Source organism: Typha angustifolia, chromosome 14, assembly GCF_048772165.1.
Source record: "Typha angustifolia cultivar Huaian chromosome 14, ASM4877216v1, whole genome shotgun sequence".
In the NCBI taxonomy this organism is placed as follows: domain Eukaryota; kingdom Viridiplantae; phylum Streptophyta; class Magnoliopsida; order Poales; family Typhaceae; genus Typha; species Typha angustifolia.
This window is the reverse complement of record NC_133252.1, coordinates 6,812,124-6,828,125: the sequence shown is the minus strand read 5'-3', so window position 1 is coordinate 6,828,125 and position 16,002 is coordinate 6,812,124. Positions and strand designations below refer to the sequence as shown.

General features: G+C 36.2%; 1 protein-coding gene across 4 annotated transcripts in view; it reads right to left on the bottom strand.

Moving 5' to 3' along the window:
* Nucleotides 1-14,113: 14,113 nt before the first annotated feature.
* The window catches only part of LOC140775501 (serine carboxypeptidase II-3-like), a 46,089-nt gene continuing 44,200 nt past the window's right edge, over nt 14,114-16,002 (bottom strand). For 2 of the 4 annotated variants that reach the window (XM_073118844.1, XM_073118845.1), the window contains one exon: nt 14,114-14,416. In XM_073118844.1, coding sequence (XP_072974945.1) covers nt 14,150-14,416 — 267 coding nt within the window. In that variant the 3' untranslated portion in view covers nt 14,114-14,149. Of the gene's footprint in view, nt 14,466-16,002 lie in introns of all 4 variants that reach the window. The other 2 variants (XM_073118846.1, XM_073118847.1) reach the window with 1 other exon arrangement.

The window sequence follows — 16,002 nt, the reverse complement described above, 5'->3', positions numbered from 1 at the left end:
CGGCTCTCCTTCTTCCCCCCCTCTTTCTCTTCTTCCTTCATTTTTTCCTCTTCTTCCTCATGTCCCTCCTATTCTTTCTACAATAGTGCTGAGCTCAGCCTAGCACTATAGCAGGCAATATTAGGCTAAGCCCAGCATTGCTGGCAATGCTTCTATTTATTTTATTTTATTTATTTAATTATTTAGGTATTTCTTTCTTAATTAATGTAAATATATTGTAATAATAATATATATTCTTTAGTCTGATTATTATTAATTATAATTAATATACTTAATGATTATACTGTTATAAACTATTACACATAAAATATAGGAAATACTTAAATTATTTATTTTCTTTTAATTTATGTATTCATTTTTAGTGAATACAACAAGATTATTTAGACATTAATTTTTTTAAATAATTCATTAATATGCTTATTATTAATTATAATTAGTAAAAATGAATGATTAATTATGTTTTATATTGTTACATATAAATATTATTTTACTTAATATATATATATATATATATCTGTGTGTGTGTGTTTTGTTAGATTAATAAATAGTTTCCGTAATTATACTTATGAGATTTATAGATATATACTAATATTCATAATATATATAGATTTTAAGTAATTTTAAGTATTTATTATATACTATTGTGTGTAGAATAAGATACTAATCTTATTAATTTATTTATTTTTTATTTTGTATAATTAAGTAAAGACTATATAGTTCCTAATTAATCAAGATAGAGTAAGAATTATAAAATTAATTATAAAAAGATCTTGTCTATACTTATATCTTATTTATACTTATTTAGCCTTTTATTTTATTTGACAAGTATATATTTAGAATATTTTTACATAAAAAGAAACAGATCTCTCCTCCCAATATTATAACTAGCATTTTATGATAATATGTATAATTATAGTATTTAAATTATACCTATAATGTGGATCTAGTTATGTACAAAATAAAATAGGTGATTCTAAACCTAATAAACCTTTATATTCTAGTTAAACTAATTCTAATTGGATAAACTAATCCTTATTTGAGATTTCGTGTACCCTGCTAGCGATGAGTTAGCTCTTGGTTGACAGATGTTAGGGATATGTAGTTCATGTCTTCTAATTAAATGTGAGTAGTTTTATCTTGTAGACGTTTTTATCAAATTAGGATATATTGTATTATTATGCATATGCATGTTTTGGCCTCCAGCATGATTATATAATCTTATCTAGAGATAATTCTAGTCGAGTATATTTTATCATTCATGTGAGTACACTAATCTTGGATATGAGTATGTTGATGACATATAGAGTTGATTGGAGATGACTATACTGTTATGACTTTAAGTCGAGATGATCTGTAGCATGAGTATACATGTGATACATATACCATTGGAGATTTCATCACATCATATATTTCTTTTGACTCCTCTTTCACCTAAATATTTAATATGCATGACTTGTTATAAATTGGATTAAATGCATATTATCTATCATTTAGAAGGAAAGTATGAAATCTAATTATAGAATAGCTAAAAGAAAGTGTGAGGATACCCGAATGGGCGCAAGGGTTAGGATGCGCTTGGTGGATGATTGATCACTCGACGTAGTTGCGATCCTATGGCCTTACGTCCGAGATCATTAGTCTATGTGCGCAGTAGACATTTTGGACACATGCCGTTCGCTAGGGCATATATGGCAAATTATCCTCACATATTTCTATCAGCTAGAAGGGTACCCAGTCTGGATGGATATTGACACCCTTAGCGGATGATAGGATATGATTATGATTGAGATATCATTTATAGATGATAGAGTATCATTTATAGATGATAGAGTATGCTTTGAGCCTTCGAGCATATTGATGAGACTGATTATTGGGTGTTGACTATGTATAGTGGTCTAGTATAATGATGACATTTAGGGATGACGTTGATGATTAAGATGTTAAGACTCATTATCATTTGATATACCTGATTATCAAATAGTCATTATGCATCATATGTGGTTGCATTTGATATCATAACATGGTCATAGTTAACATGCATCATGTGTATCATATTTGAGAGAGTTATGATGATGGTATAATATGGAGAATTATATATACATTGTCGAGAAATATATACTTTGATCAGTTATAACATTATATCTACCTTTCATTTATATAGTATTGAGGATACATTCATATACTCATTTATGATATAATGCTCTTATGTGATTCATATTATTCGGTACATAATTTACTCTTTGTTTGTCATCACTAATTCGGGGATATTATTTATTCACTGAGCCTTTTGCTTCTGACTCTCTTTAATTCTTTTCTAACCCTCTCAGATATGTGGTACATGATAGCTATTTGAGATATCTAGAAAGATATTTTGGAAGGATGGGGTGAGCTATAGGTGCGAGACGGTATAGATGATAATTTGTATAGAAATTTGAGTTATATCGTTGTTTGTTATATTTGTACTTTATTGTATCAGACGATGATTTATTTCATACATGTTAGATTATAGTGTATTGTTGTATTAGTTATTTTAGTTATATCTTATTGGTTTGTTGTGGGATGTGTGGGCCCTACCAAATTATGTAGTTGTCTAGTATGATTGTTGTGGATTTAGGTATAGATATATTAACAGGTTTATTTTGGTGATGTCATAATTTATTTATGATGGATTATATGAGCACAGAGTATATCTATGCTTGATGGGCCCCGCCTGATTTGTTGCGTGTGCCGCGCATGCTGTGTGGACACGGGGGCGTGCATGTGCCCGTGTTGGGTGGGGCATTACATTATGCTTTCCATTATGATATAGGGATGCCAAACTTCTTTTGAATGAAAGTTTGAATAGATTTTTGTCCAAAATTTTCATATGCAATAACTTATTCGTGTATTTCTTGTAAAATGAAATCGTTTGTCACTTGTTTATGGCCATGTCCCACTATTGGTTTGTTATATGTATGTTGATCAACTAATTTTTTAATCCAGTAAGTAGAAACTTTAAATTTTCTTGCTTTTATTATCTAAGGGCATTCAGGAGTGCTGTAGCGAGCTACTACCTTGTCAGGCTTACATGTCATAGGTTGATACTCAAAATGTTGCATGACTACATATATTTTGAGTGCACATTTGAACTCATACTGCCCATGAAACCATTGTCAAACATATAAATTTGATGTAGCCAAGTTAATCTCAATTTTTGCTTCGAGAGTGTTTAAGTTGGCAATAAGTTTATCATTGAAGTTTTCAAAAGTTTCCTCAAAGAGTACTTTAGATGCATCTGCAGAAGTGCCTTTATATAAGCCCATACTGAACTCTTTTGATCTATGTGTGCAGTTAGTATATCCAAAGGTCCAAAGTCTGGGACCGATGCTTGACAAACAATGTCCTCTATCATGCCACAATCATTAACAATATTTTCCCTAGGAAAAACACTAATAGACTGTGTACATTCTAACAGTTGAGGACAAATATTTTGAGCAACAACACCTCTCTTTCCTTGCAATCTGAAATACCCACTTCCAAAAATCACGTGTTCCTCACGTAGAGAGATTCATGTGATTCTCACATGACCTGTCAGTGGGATAATCTCACAAGTATCTGGGTTAAGTCTAGAAATACCATAATAATCTAAGAAAATAATCCAATAGTAATATATGAATATTGTATTGCATGATAAATAAAAATGCATAGCCATAATTATCAACATATCAAGTAAATGTGTACAATATAATTTTTAATAAACTTTCATCATCATAACTCAATATATATAAACTTTCACATAGAAACTGTGTCACTAATGTCATATTTCACAAAGCAACATAGTATCGAGGGGGTACTTGTCTTCTAGCAGTATTATTGCCTATATATGCTTGGCGATGCTGTATATAACCAATTATTTATGGCCATCAGACTAAGAACCCCAATCGTAAGCCCATCATCATCGCTCTAGTAAATCATCGCATAGAGCAGAATCATTACATGTAACTGAATCATCACATAGAGTAGAATTATCGAACACAGCGGGTAAGAGCTCACAACTCGATAGACGCCCTGACCCTATGTGCTCGGGTACCGCTAGAACTATAATCTTACCTCTCAATCATCTAATATACTTAGTTTGGATCTTTTCTTATTGCATTAGATATTTATTTTCCTTAAAATAAAATTCCTGTAGATTGCGTTTGAACGCTAGAGGGGTCGCGTTCGAACGCCCTTGTGAACGCCTACATTAGGTTGGCAAATACAGAGAATGCATATTGTGCGTTCAAACGTGGTCAGGCGAGTTCGAACGCTCACATTCGAACGCCTGTATCGCGTTCACACATCTAGAGATGGAGCCTTTTGAGTGCGTTAGAATGCGATCGGGCACGTTCGAACGTGATCGACGGGAATCCTCTAGAATTAGGGTTTCATATTATTTTAGAATTTATGGCTAGCCTCTATAAATATGTGGATAGCAGCCAACTTTATTAAGGAATTAGATTATTAATTTCTTGCCTCTTATCTTCTCTCTAGACTCTCTTCCTCCTTCCTCTTTACCATCCTTCATCATCTACTATTGGCAAAGTTTCTCCTCGCTTCTAATCTCCCTCGTCGGTCGAGTCACCCCTCTTCTTTGGGATCTCGACTACTTCATTCCCTTCGTCTATTTCCCTTAATGACATCCACCATCCACCTTCATCTCTACACCCATCCATAATCCTAACATCCACTCCATCTATCACCACCACCATCACCCACGTTATTCCGTGTTTTCGTCCCTACTACAGTTCGAATCTGCGAAAGGCGTAAATAGAAAAGTTGTAGATTAGGAAGTTATGGATCTAACCCTAGTTTCATAATTTTCTGACTATCGAAGAATATCTGACGAATATTTTCTTACGGTTACGCGGACTGCTTCCTGTAATAAATTCAGATCTTAAGGAATTGTTCCGTAGCTAATCTTTTGGTATAAGAATCCATCAAAGTGGTATTAGAGCTTATCAATTTTGTATCAGAGCCGTATCAAAGTGGTACCAGAGCAGGCGAACCTCAAACCTCCATCGTGGAGGGCGTGGAAGAAGATATCCAAGCTGAAATATCGATGCATGCATATTCAGATACTTTTGTGCCGAGGACGTTATGGCTAGACAGACTCGTTGGAAAGCATTGTGTGTATATGCTCATCGATTCGAGGAGTACGCATAGCTTTCTAGACGAGAGGTTAGTGAGGAGATTGGATCTGGATGCCGAATTGACTATGGGATTTGACGTTGCTATTGGCGACGGCAAAAAGCTTAGGGCGGAGAGTTTGTGTCGCCGGGTCGGTATACGGCTGCAAGGACACGATATCAGTGGTTACAGAGTTTGAGTCCCATCACATTTGATTTTCGGAGCATGTGAATGAAATATAAACAAGAAAACAAAAATGTGCGGCTTGATGGTGTTCGGTCTTCGCCGATTCCTATAATGCAGCCTATGGTGGGGCTGCCTTGTGCATATGATTTGGCCTATCTTCTTCAGTTAGGACAACTAGGAGATGAGCCTCAAACGTGTTCAGGTACTACTAATGAATTGTCTAATTTATTATATAACTTTTCTAAACTATTTGAGGAGCCACAGGAGTTGCCACCGAGGAGAGCCGTGGACTATCACATAGAAATTGTACTTAGGGCTGCATCGGCCAATGTAAGGCCATATCGGTATCCACATGTGCAAAATGAAGTTATCTCAAAGATGGTAGTTGAGATGTTGGAGCAAGACCTCATTCAACCAAGTCATAGCTCATACTCATCCCCCGTGTTATTGGTGCAAAAAAAGGACGGAACATGACGTTTTTGTGTTGACTATCGGGCACTAAATGCTATTACCATCAAGGATCGGTATCTCATTCCGGTTATCGAAGAGTTGCTGGACGAGCTTGTAGGGGCAACTATATTTAGTAAGCTTGACTTGAGGGCCAAGTATCATCAAATTAGAGTTCACCCGGCGGATGTGCACAAAATTGCATTTCCAACTCCGGATGGGCATTACGAGTTTCGGGTGTTGTCTTTTGGTCGCACTAATGCTCCAATTACCTTTCAAGGCCTCATGAATGATATATTTCAGCCTCTCTTGCGAAGGTATGTCTTGGTATTTTTTGACGACATTTTGGTGTATAGTAGGACTGAATTGGAGCATTGGCGGCATTTGGAGAACGTGTTGAATTTGTTAAAGCAAAACCCATTGAAGATCAAGAAGTCCAAGTGCCGATGGGGAGTACCAAAAGTAGAGTATTTAGGCCACATCATTTCAGCGGATGGTGTAGTGGCAGATCCTCAAAAGGTTGTATGCATGACCGCTTGGCCTATTCCTACTACTACCACTGGATTGACAGGATTTTTGGGGTTGATCGGATATTATCGTCGATTCATCTCCGGTTATGGCAAGATCGCTGCTCCTCTCACTTCTTTGTTAAAGAAAAACTCTTCTAGATGGATGGATGAAGCCACTATAGCCTTTGAAAAATTAAAAACAACAATGATGACGGCACCCATTTTAGCGCTACTGGACTTCACCAAAAAATTCATTATGGAATGTGATGCATCGGGTGTTGGCATAGGAGCTGTACTAATGCAAGAAGGACGTCCCATTGGCTATCTTAGTAAGGCTTTATCTTAAAAATCTTAGCAATTATCAACTTTTGAGAGAGAGATGTTGGCAATTATGCATGCGGTGACAAAGTGGATGCCTTATTTGATCGATAGACGATTCATTATCAAAACCGATCAAAGGAGCCTTCCATACTTTTTAGGACAGCATATACACATCCCGACACAGCAGCGATGGGTCACAAAATTGCTAGGATATGATTATGAAATCTAATACAAGAAGGGAACGAAAAATAGAGTGGCGGATGCACTATCGTGCCAACCCGTTACCGCCGAGCTTGCAGCCTATTCATCTCCTACCTTTCTCTTCCTTGACGAGTTGAGGTATGCATGTACATTTGACCTAGATATTTTGTGATTGTTGCAGGAGGTGATGGATGATCCGGAGCGCCATCCCGAGTTGGAAAATCGAGGCGATTTGCTACTAGACCGCGAATTGTTGGAGCACTTCCACCAAACTACAAAGGCTAGTCATGAGGGTGTCTTGAGGACTTATAGGAGGATATCTCAGAGTTGCACATGGCCAGGATTGAGGTGGGATGTAAAAAGTTTTGTCTGTGCTTGCCAAATCTGTCAAAGGGCTAAGGCAACCATATTGAAACCAGCCAGATTACTACAGCCTTTACCTATACCGGACCGTGTTTGGGAGGACATTTCTATGGATTTCATAGAGGGTCTTCCGCTGGTACGTGGTTATTCTGTTATCTTTGTGGTGGTTGACAGATTAAGCAAGTATGCATATTTTTCGGCATTGTCACATCCGTTTTCAGCCAAGTCGGTGGCTAAAATTTTTGTTAGAGATGTTGCTTAGTTACATAGCATGCCACGCATGATTATCTCGGATTGTGATTATGTATTTATGAGCGACTTTTGGACAGAGTTTTTCAGATTGCAGGGGACTCGATTAAATTTCAATTCAGCTTACCATCCATAGATAGACGACCAAACCAAGGTGGTTAATTGAGACATTGAGTAGTATTTGAGGTGCTTTGTTGGAGAGATGCCGAGACGATGGTTGGAGGTTTTACCATGGGCGGAGTGGTCTTATAACACCACCTACCATAGCAGCATTGGCATGACTTCTATTGAGGTAGTGTATGGATGCACGGCTTCGACGTTACGTGCTTATGATCCAGTGGCATCTACAGACTGGACGAAGGTGGACTTAGCGTTAATAGAGAGAGATGCTACATTGAGGAGGTTGTGTGCTCATCTTAAACTTGCTCAAAACCACATAAAGCAAGTTTATGATCGTGGCCATAAGGAGCAAGAGTTCGACAATGATAGTTGGGTGCTTGTGAGAGTGCAACCGTATCGACAGGTGACATTGCGTCTGATGCGTAACCAAAAGTTAGCACATCGCTACTTTGGTCCATTTCGGGTGTTGGAGCGTCAATGTCCGGTTGCATATCGTTTGGAGCTATCGAAGGGGTTGAGAGTACATCCTGTCTTCCATGTTTCATTGCTGAGGGAGAGGATTGGAGATCATGAGGTCATTGAATCGGTTCTACCGAAGCCATTGGAGGAGATAGAGATTGTAGAGCTAGTTCGTGTACATACTAGACGCCGACGTCGACATGGTATCAGATTGGAGATGGAGATTCTAGTTGAGTACCTTGGCAAGCCATCCGATGAGGCGACATGGGAGTTGGAGACTAATATCTTGGAGCGTTTTCCTGACTTTTCACCTTGAGGGCAAAGTGGGGAAAGCGTGGTGGGCTGATACATTGAGTTAGGATATTTTCTTATTGCATTAGGTGTTTATTTTCATTAAAATAAAATTCCTATAGGTCGCGTTCGAACGTAGGAGGGGTTGAGTTCGTACGCTCTTGTGAATGCTTACATCAAGTTCGTAAATACAGAGAACACATATTGTGCGTTCGAATGTGGTATGGTGAGTTCAAACGCCCGCGTTCGGATGCTTGTATCGTGTTTGCACATCCTGAGAAGAAGCCTTTTGAGTGCGTTCGAACACGATCGGGCACGTTCGAACGTGATCGACGAGAATCCTCTAGAATTAGGGTTTCATATTATTTTAGGACTTGTTGGTTAGCCTCTATAAGTATGTGGATGGCAGCCAACTTCATTAGGGAATTGGATTATTGATTTCTTGCCTTCTATCTTCTCTCTAGACTCTCTCCCTCCTTCCTCTTCACCATCCTTCCACATTTACCGTTGGCTAGGTTTCTCCTCGCTTCTAATCTCCCTTACCTGTTGAGTCAGCTCTCTTCTTTCGGATCTCGACCACTTCATTCCCTTCATCTACATCCCTTAATCACATCCACCATCCACCTTCTTCTCCACACCCATCCATAACCCTAACATCCACTCTACCCGTCACCACCACTATCATCCACGTTATTCCATATTTTCATTCGTATTACAGTTCGAATCTACAAATGGCGTATATACAAAAGTTGTAGATCAGGAAGTTACGGATCTAACCCAATTAGTTTCATAATTTTCTGACTACCAGAGAATATCTAAAGAATATTTTCCTATGGTTGTGAAGACTGTTTTCTACAATAAATTCAGATCTTAAGGAATTGTTTCGTAGCCGATCTTTTGGTACAAGAACCCATCAAAGTGGTATCAGAGCTTATTAATTTGGTATCAGAGCCATATCATCATCTTACTAATATCATTGTAGACTAGTCTACAACTAGGGCAGTGTAATCACTTAAATGCTCCACTAGCTAACGAACTCAAGTGTAGACAACTAATATAATACACTCTACCCTTAACCCCGACTTGAGTGGGTGAGAAGGGCACTATTGGGATTAGACTAATAATGATACATGCATGTGGTGCCATGACTTTTATTATTTATTATATCATGATCATCAAAGTAACATGTATTAAAATTAAGCATGAGGTCTGGGGTCTGTCATACATATGCAATAAGTAATAATTAATACAAGTAAGAAATGACATATGTAAACATTATTCATAAACTAATATAGGATCTAACTCACCTGAATATCTCTAGAATCTGTCTTACTCTCCTAATTAATTGGCTCCTCGTACATTATAAGATAAAATAAACATACGAATGATAAACTTATAGAACTAACTACCTTGTTGTATAAATTAAGTTTAATTTTGTAGGTCTGATTAGGTGACTTGGTCTTGCATTTATCCTTCCCTATTAATATATTATTTTGTATTAATTAAAATTGGTAAAATTAGAATTATCCACATTTGCAAATGTCAAATCATTGAAATGATTAATTTAGTTATGTATTATCCTAAATTATGTTAATAACATGATTGAGAAAAAAAATTCTAGAAAGGTAGTTAACATAAATTTATAGAAAAAATATTAAAAGACTGGCTGGCTTAGGATTCACAGGCTCGGCTGGGCTCAAAGCCCAGTCAGCATTAATGTTGAGGAAGTGGAATGCGGGCCTACCCACAGCGCACTAGGCCAAAAGATAGCTACGAGTGTGGGCTGCGGCCCACACCGTAGCCTACAGAGGTTAGGTGGACTGGGCTCACGAGCCTAGTCCACCGTTGGCTACGGGAGTGGGGGTGTGGGCCGCAGCCCACTCTCGTAGCCAACACAAGCTGGTGGGGGTTTGATCAACCCCCACCCAGCTTAGTCTTCTTCTCTAGGGATAGAGAAATGGAGTTGTTGCTACCAGCGATCCCGTCACCAGCAGCCAAGCTCCATCGGCTCCCCAAAGTTGATGAGGTCGACTTGGGTTGCAGCTTGGTTTGATCCATCGGCCAGGAGTGAGGAACTCATGGACGGCAGCCATGGAGCTTCCTAATTTAGTAAAAATGGGCTCGAAGCCCTCATCTCGAGTACCCACCTCTTCCACGGGAAGAGGTGAGTCAATTGAGGCTGACGAGCGAGGCCACCAACACCGGTGGTGGCCGCTAGTGACAAAGGAACCCGGAAGTGGGAGACGACATGGCATCGCCTCCCACGCACCCCGTGGGTACCTAAATTGGGTACCCACAGCAAGGGGCTAATACAGGAAAACTTTCTGGACCGGTTGGTAGTCGACCCGAAGTCACCGGCCGACAAATTTCTCCGACGAAGATAGAAATGGATAAACTACAATTAACTATGATTTACTAAGCAATATTTAAATTAATTTAAAGGGGAGAAAGAGGTTGATCCGTGGATTGAGGTGAGGGGGCTTTTGATTGGTCCCCAGCACTCCGGTGATCCGCTGTCGGCAACGAGGTCTTCAACGGCTCAAAAAGAGAAAAGAGAGGAAGGGGTGGAAGAGCGAGAGAGAGAGATTGCGAAGAGTAAAAAGCTAGAGGGGGAGGGGTATTGGAGTTTATATAGAGTTGAGGGGGAGAGGGGGGCGAAGTGGAGTTGAACTCCACTCCAGCACACTTTTCTCCCACCTCTCGCAACTAACTACGAGAGGTAGGGGGAGGAGAAAAATAAGTTAGCGCATGTGCCATGCGCGTGCGTTACAGTTAGACTGCACGTGTATGGCGCATGCGTTTAAATTTTTTATTTTTTTTTGTTCATGGGTGTTACACAATCTTTCTTCGAAAATATCAATTCTGAGAAAAAAATAAGTTGTAAAGTAAAGGTGTGCATTACCAAAAAGATATAAATATGCATTATCAAATTAAATTATGCATTGGTTTAATAGTATGCATTACTTACTAAAAAATTTTATGTAGAACGATGAAAATATGCATTATCATTGTGAAATGTGTATTGTTATAATAAAATATGTGCATCACCAACCTCTCATAAATGTGTATCATAAAAATAAAAAAATAAAAAAATAATAAAAAAAAACATAGAAAGATGAATGATTACCTTAAAGACGACTTGAAGGTTGAATTGAAAGATGACATAGAGAAAACATAACTTCCAAGTCTCTATTATCTTGAACATTAACAAATGAGTTGAATATATCAATTGGGTAGAGGTATCTCATTTCGAGATCAAAGTCATTAAGATTGCTCTGCATCAAAAGATATACTTGTGCTTTAAATTGTTCATATCTTATTTCCTTAGCAATTTGCAACACTTTACAATTGTCTCCATTATATACAATTTTTTCATCTTGAGATGATACATTTCCATCATAATGGATGATAATATTCACCATAACCATTGATTGAGAAAGATTTACATAATAATTGAGGAGAGAAAAGAGTTTAGAAAAGATTAGATGGAGTAGATTTTAGATAATTGAGATTATACTTGCTTAGGATGAGGGTTAGAGTTGATGATGGGAGGGAATAAGGCGGGAAAGAAATATTGTTTTGGCGGGATGATACGGGTTAGTGGGTGAGAAGAAAGATAAATGTTATTCCAATATTTGTCAGGGGTAAAAATTGTAAAAGGAGCTTATTGTTGCCAATGCAATAACTTTCAATCCAAAGTGGCAAATAGGTAAAAAATAAAGTGCAATTAAATTGCAAATAAACCGAAGCTTCCATATCCCAATCAAATTGACTTCCTCTGCGTGTTGGATATGATGGATGAATATTATATGTTCAGATTGTATGCCAATGCGGATCTAGCATTTACCTTACCAGCGTTCCTTAGAGTATCACTGGGCAGCTCTTGCATCTGATCCGTTGGCAAGGTGACAATGTGTTGGCAAGATGACTATGTGCCATGCTCCTCTACCTTCAATGTTGGGCTGGTCTAGATTCAGGTGGCTAACATCTTGCCGGAGTAATGGAAACTAGAATCCCTTATTATAGTGTTGAATTGTGGAAACTTATAGTATGCTTAGTTTGAGAAGAATAATCAACAGATATTCATACAACGTTCAACAAATATAAAACTAAATGGATTAGATCAGTAATATCGTAATCTATATTTTATGTATTCATATTTTCTTCAAATTTGTACTCATATGGCTAGAAATAGTGCTATGATTTGAGGGAAAGATAGAGGCTAGATAGATAGGATTAATTCTTAGTTTGTTTTAATTATTTTATGACTCTTACTTTATCTCTCTATAAGGGTGTATTTGGTTACTAGAAAGTAGAGTTTCAGTGAAGTGTCTCTCTTATTTTAATAAAAGAAATAAAAAAATAAAGTGTGTATTTTTAGTAGGTAAGGAAATCACTTTCTTTAATTTATTTTTTGCAACCAAACATTAAAGGTAAAGAAGTTCCTAAATGCGAATACTTTTTCCCCCACATTTTAGCACTAAAAATCTCTTAAATAGGGTCTTATTGCATCTTAGATATGCATGAATGATGAATTGAGTTGGACTAATCTTCTCCTTATCGTCTTAAGTCTCCTCCCTCCTCATCCCTCTAACTCTAACTCTAGTCATCTCTACTTCGTGCATGGTTTTTTTTCCTTTGTCTAGTTTCATTGATCTATCTCAATCGCAAGTCATCTACCACAGGGCCAACCTCTTGCCGGTGGGCCATCATCTAGCGAAAGAAATGTTGCTACATGGGTTATGCTTTTGTGAGCAATTGTGATTCCTATTAAATGCAAATGACATTTCAAATCGGTGGAAAATATTTTTCCTTGGTAAATGACTTCCATTCTTTAGCAAGAATTATAGTTGCCACTAAATACATTTATGAGCAAATTTATTTGCTACTTTTCTCTGCACTGATTATAATTGCAGCGAATTGTATTCCGATAGTAGCAATTATATTAGTTACTTAATGTGCAATAGCAGTGATGATTTGATCACTAGAGTTGAGTCAATTAGGTTAAGCCAAGTCAGTTATTTTTTCTTATTATTTTTAAATTTGAATTAAAACGAACTTAGATTGAATTGGATCTAATCCGCTATGTCTATACTCTTATAAATAGAAGTGATAATTGTTCATAAAATCATAAAATGAATATTGATTTAGCTATTTTATTATCTTGTATTTACTCTTTCAATGGTAACCATTTATTTTTCTAAGAGTATATCTAATCTAGACACCATAATTCTATCTCCAAACTCTAGCCATCATCTACCTCTACGAACCACCCAACTCTAGAAGGTTATATATTTATATAAGAGATTTTTTAAATAGTATAGATGTAAATATCAACTTTAGAAGGGTATATATGTAAATAAAAAAAGATATTTTTGAAGGGTATAGATGTAAAAAAAACACTTTTTGTTTGAAGTGAAATTATAATTTAGAAGTAAAGTATTCACTTATTGGACTCATTATAGCACTTAATTTTTAGTATTTTATTATACCCTTATTAAGTAAATCAATCATTGGATCCCCCTCTTTACCTAAAATAATAGATAGGTATAAAAGGTAGGAAAGAAGAGTTCTACTTATAATCTCTCAAGTAGGCATTGCATGGCTTATTGAAATTAAGCTCTGTTCCTTAGAGTACACATTTTTTTATTTTTTTTATCATTTTTCCTTGTGGATGATGTGGTTGCCATCTCGAGATCATGTTGGATACATAGTTTGGAGTTTTGTTAGGTTCCTTACCTTAGTTTTTTATTTTACAAGTTCACATCCAAGTTTCACCTTGAAATGCTACTGTCTTTTTTTTTTTTTTTTTGCGTGGATGAAGATGTAATACATTTATTTTGGAACATTGTGTTTCATGCTACATAGTTTCTCATGAGATGAAGGGTCAATAATTGCCCATCATAATTGTGTGTGTAAGAGAGAGAGAGAGAGAGAGAATTTAACAGTCTTATTGAATTCTCCCGAGGGCATGATAAGAAAAGTACGTAATCGTCCAAAGCTGGCCATGCAAATAAAAGAGTTAGTTCAAATTGGAAGCTGCTTTCCTTCAAGGAAAATTTGTACAAGTACGAGAGCTCGAAGTGGTTGGTAACTCGGAACCTCATGTCCGGCTCCTCTAACTGTGACAAATGTAAGATTATCATCATATAGGATACTATATCCACCAACCTGTTCAACAATTAGAGGATAATTATCATAGTGTCTTATAGTAGCCAATTATTATTGGTGCCTATGAAACATAAGTCATTATATTGATCGGAATAACACGGTGGTTACTGTGGTTAAGTTGCTAAGGATACGAAAGGATGAATAAGATGTATTTCGCACTTTCTCAAATGAGGTGTATGTTCACATATAAGCTTAATTTTTTTAATAGAACAGTTAATTATATTAAAGCTTAGTCAAGTAGCTCCATTGGGAGAGAGAGCTTGAAAAGCCCCCCATCGAAGTACAGTCAAAGCCTTGATTTCTACTTAAGTGAGCAAGCCTAGCAAAAAGTGTGCGAAATTTACAATTAAGTATACTTCTTCTCAATGCATCAGTGGTTTTAGTTCGCTATTTGACTGTAACCTTCGTAAGGTCTATTTATTCAATAGAAGGAATAATTTTTTTTTTAAGACCTTAAGATTCGAGACTCTGAATTTGGTAAGGCTTTCTTCTGAAAAAGTTGATTATGTAGTAAAGTGCACCAAAATTCACGATTTGGTATGAATTAAACTACGATACTCTACTTAATAGGTATGAAAAGCAACAATCTTCTTTTTTAAGCTTTCTCTAAGCATCAGTTTGCAAGGTCTAGATCATAGAGTATATCAAAATTATAGATTTCTGACTATGTGATTTGTGTAGGAAGAAGATATTCTTGACCTACAAACATGAGAATACTCTTAAGTTCTCGAATTAAATCATATACTTAACTCATATTGTTTGCCACAACAAATGGATTCACTTAATTTGCATTTATTTAGCTAAACGGGAAAAATAATGTATAAAATGAATTACTTATACATAATAGAAAAGTTCGACATTTCACAATAATATATATATATATATATATATATATATATTTTTGTTTTTTCAAGATTGAGTTTTCCCTAATATTTAGGAGCCTACAAAGCTATTGGGATCACAAAATGATTGGTTCACTTTGAAAAATATTCTACTAGTGATCAAATGTAACCGAAGGATGAAAGTGTTTGCCTAGCAAATAGTCTGGACAAAAGTCATGTATAAAATTTCATGCAATATTATATAAGAATCAGAACAATACATGAACTAAATGATAAAGTAGTAGACTTAGAGGTATCAAATGTAACATATCAAAGATCAATCTTTTCCCCATATTATATATAAAGAAATCAAAGTTTTCCTCCACTTGATTAATTGTTAAATTCCGGCTTTAAAACTCACATTATATATCATATAACATGCATGCACCAAGACCTACTATAACTATTCCCTTGCAGATTCCTTCATCAAAGAGAATATTAAAAGGATCTAAATAGAATTGTTCACAAATAGGTTAAAATTGTAAAGTATTTTAGTAAACAATATAAAACACAATATGAATAAATGAGGCTGTTTTGTTGAAAAAATAGTATTGCAAGAAAATTTTGATGGAAATTCATCTGAATAAGATTGAACCATTCGAACGAGATTTGAATCCATTTGAATTCGATTGATCCATTCGAATAGAATTTTTCAA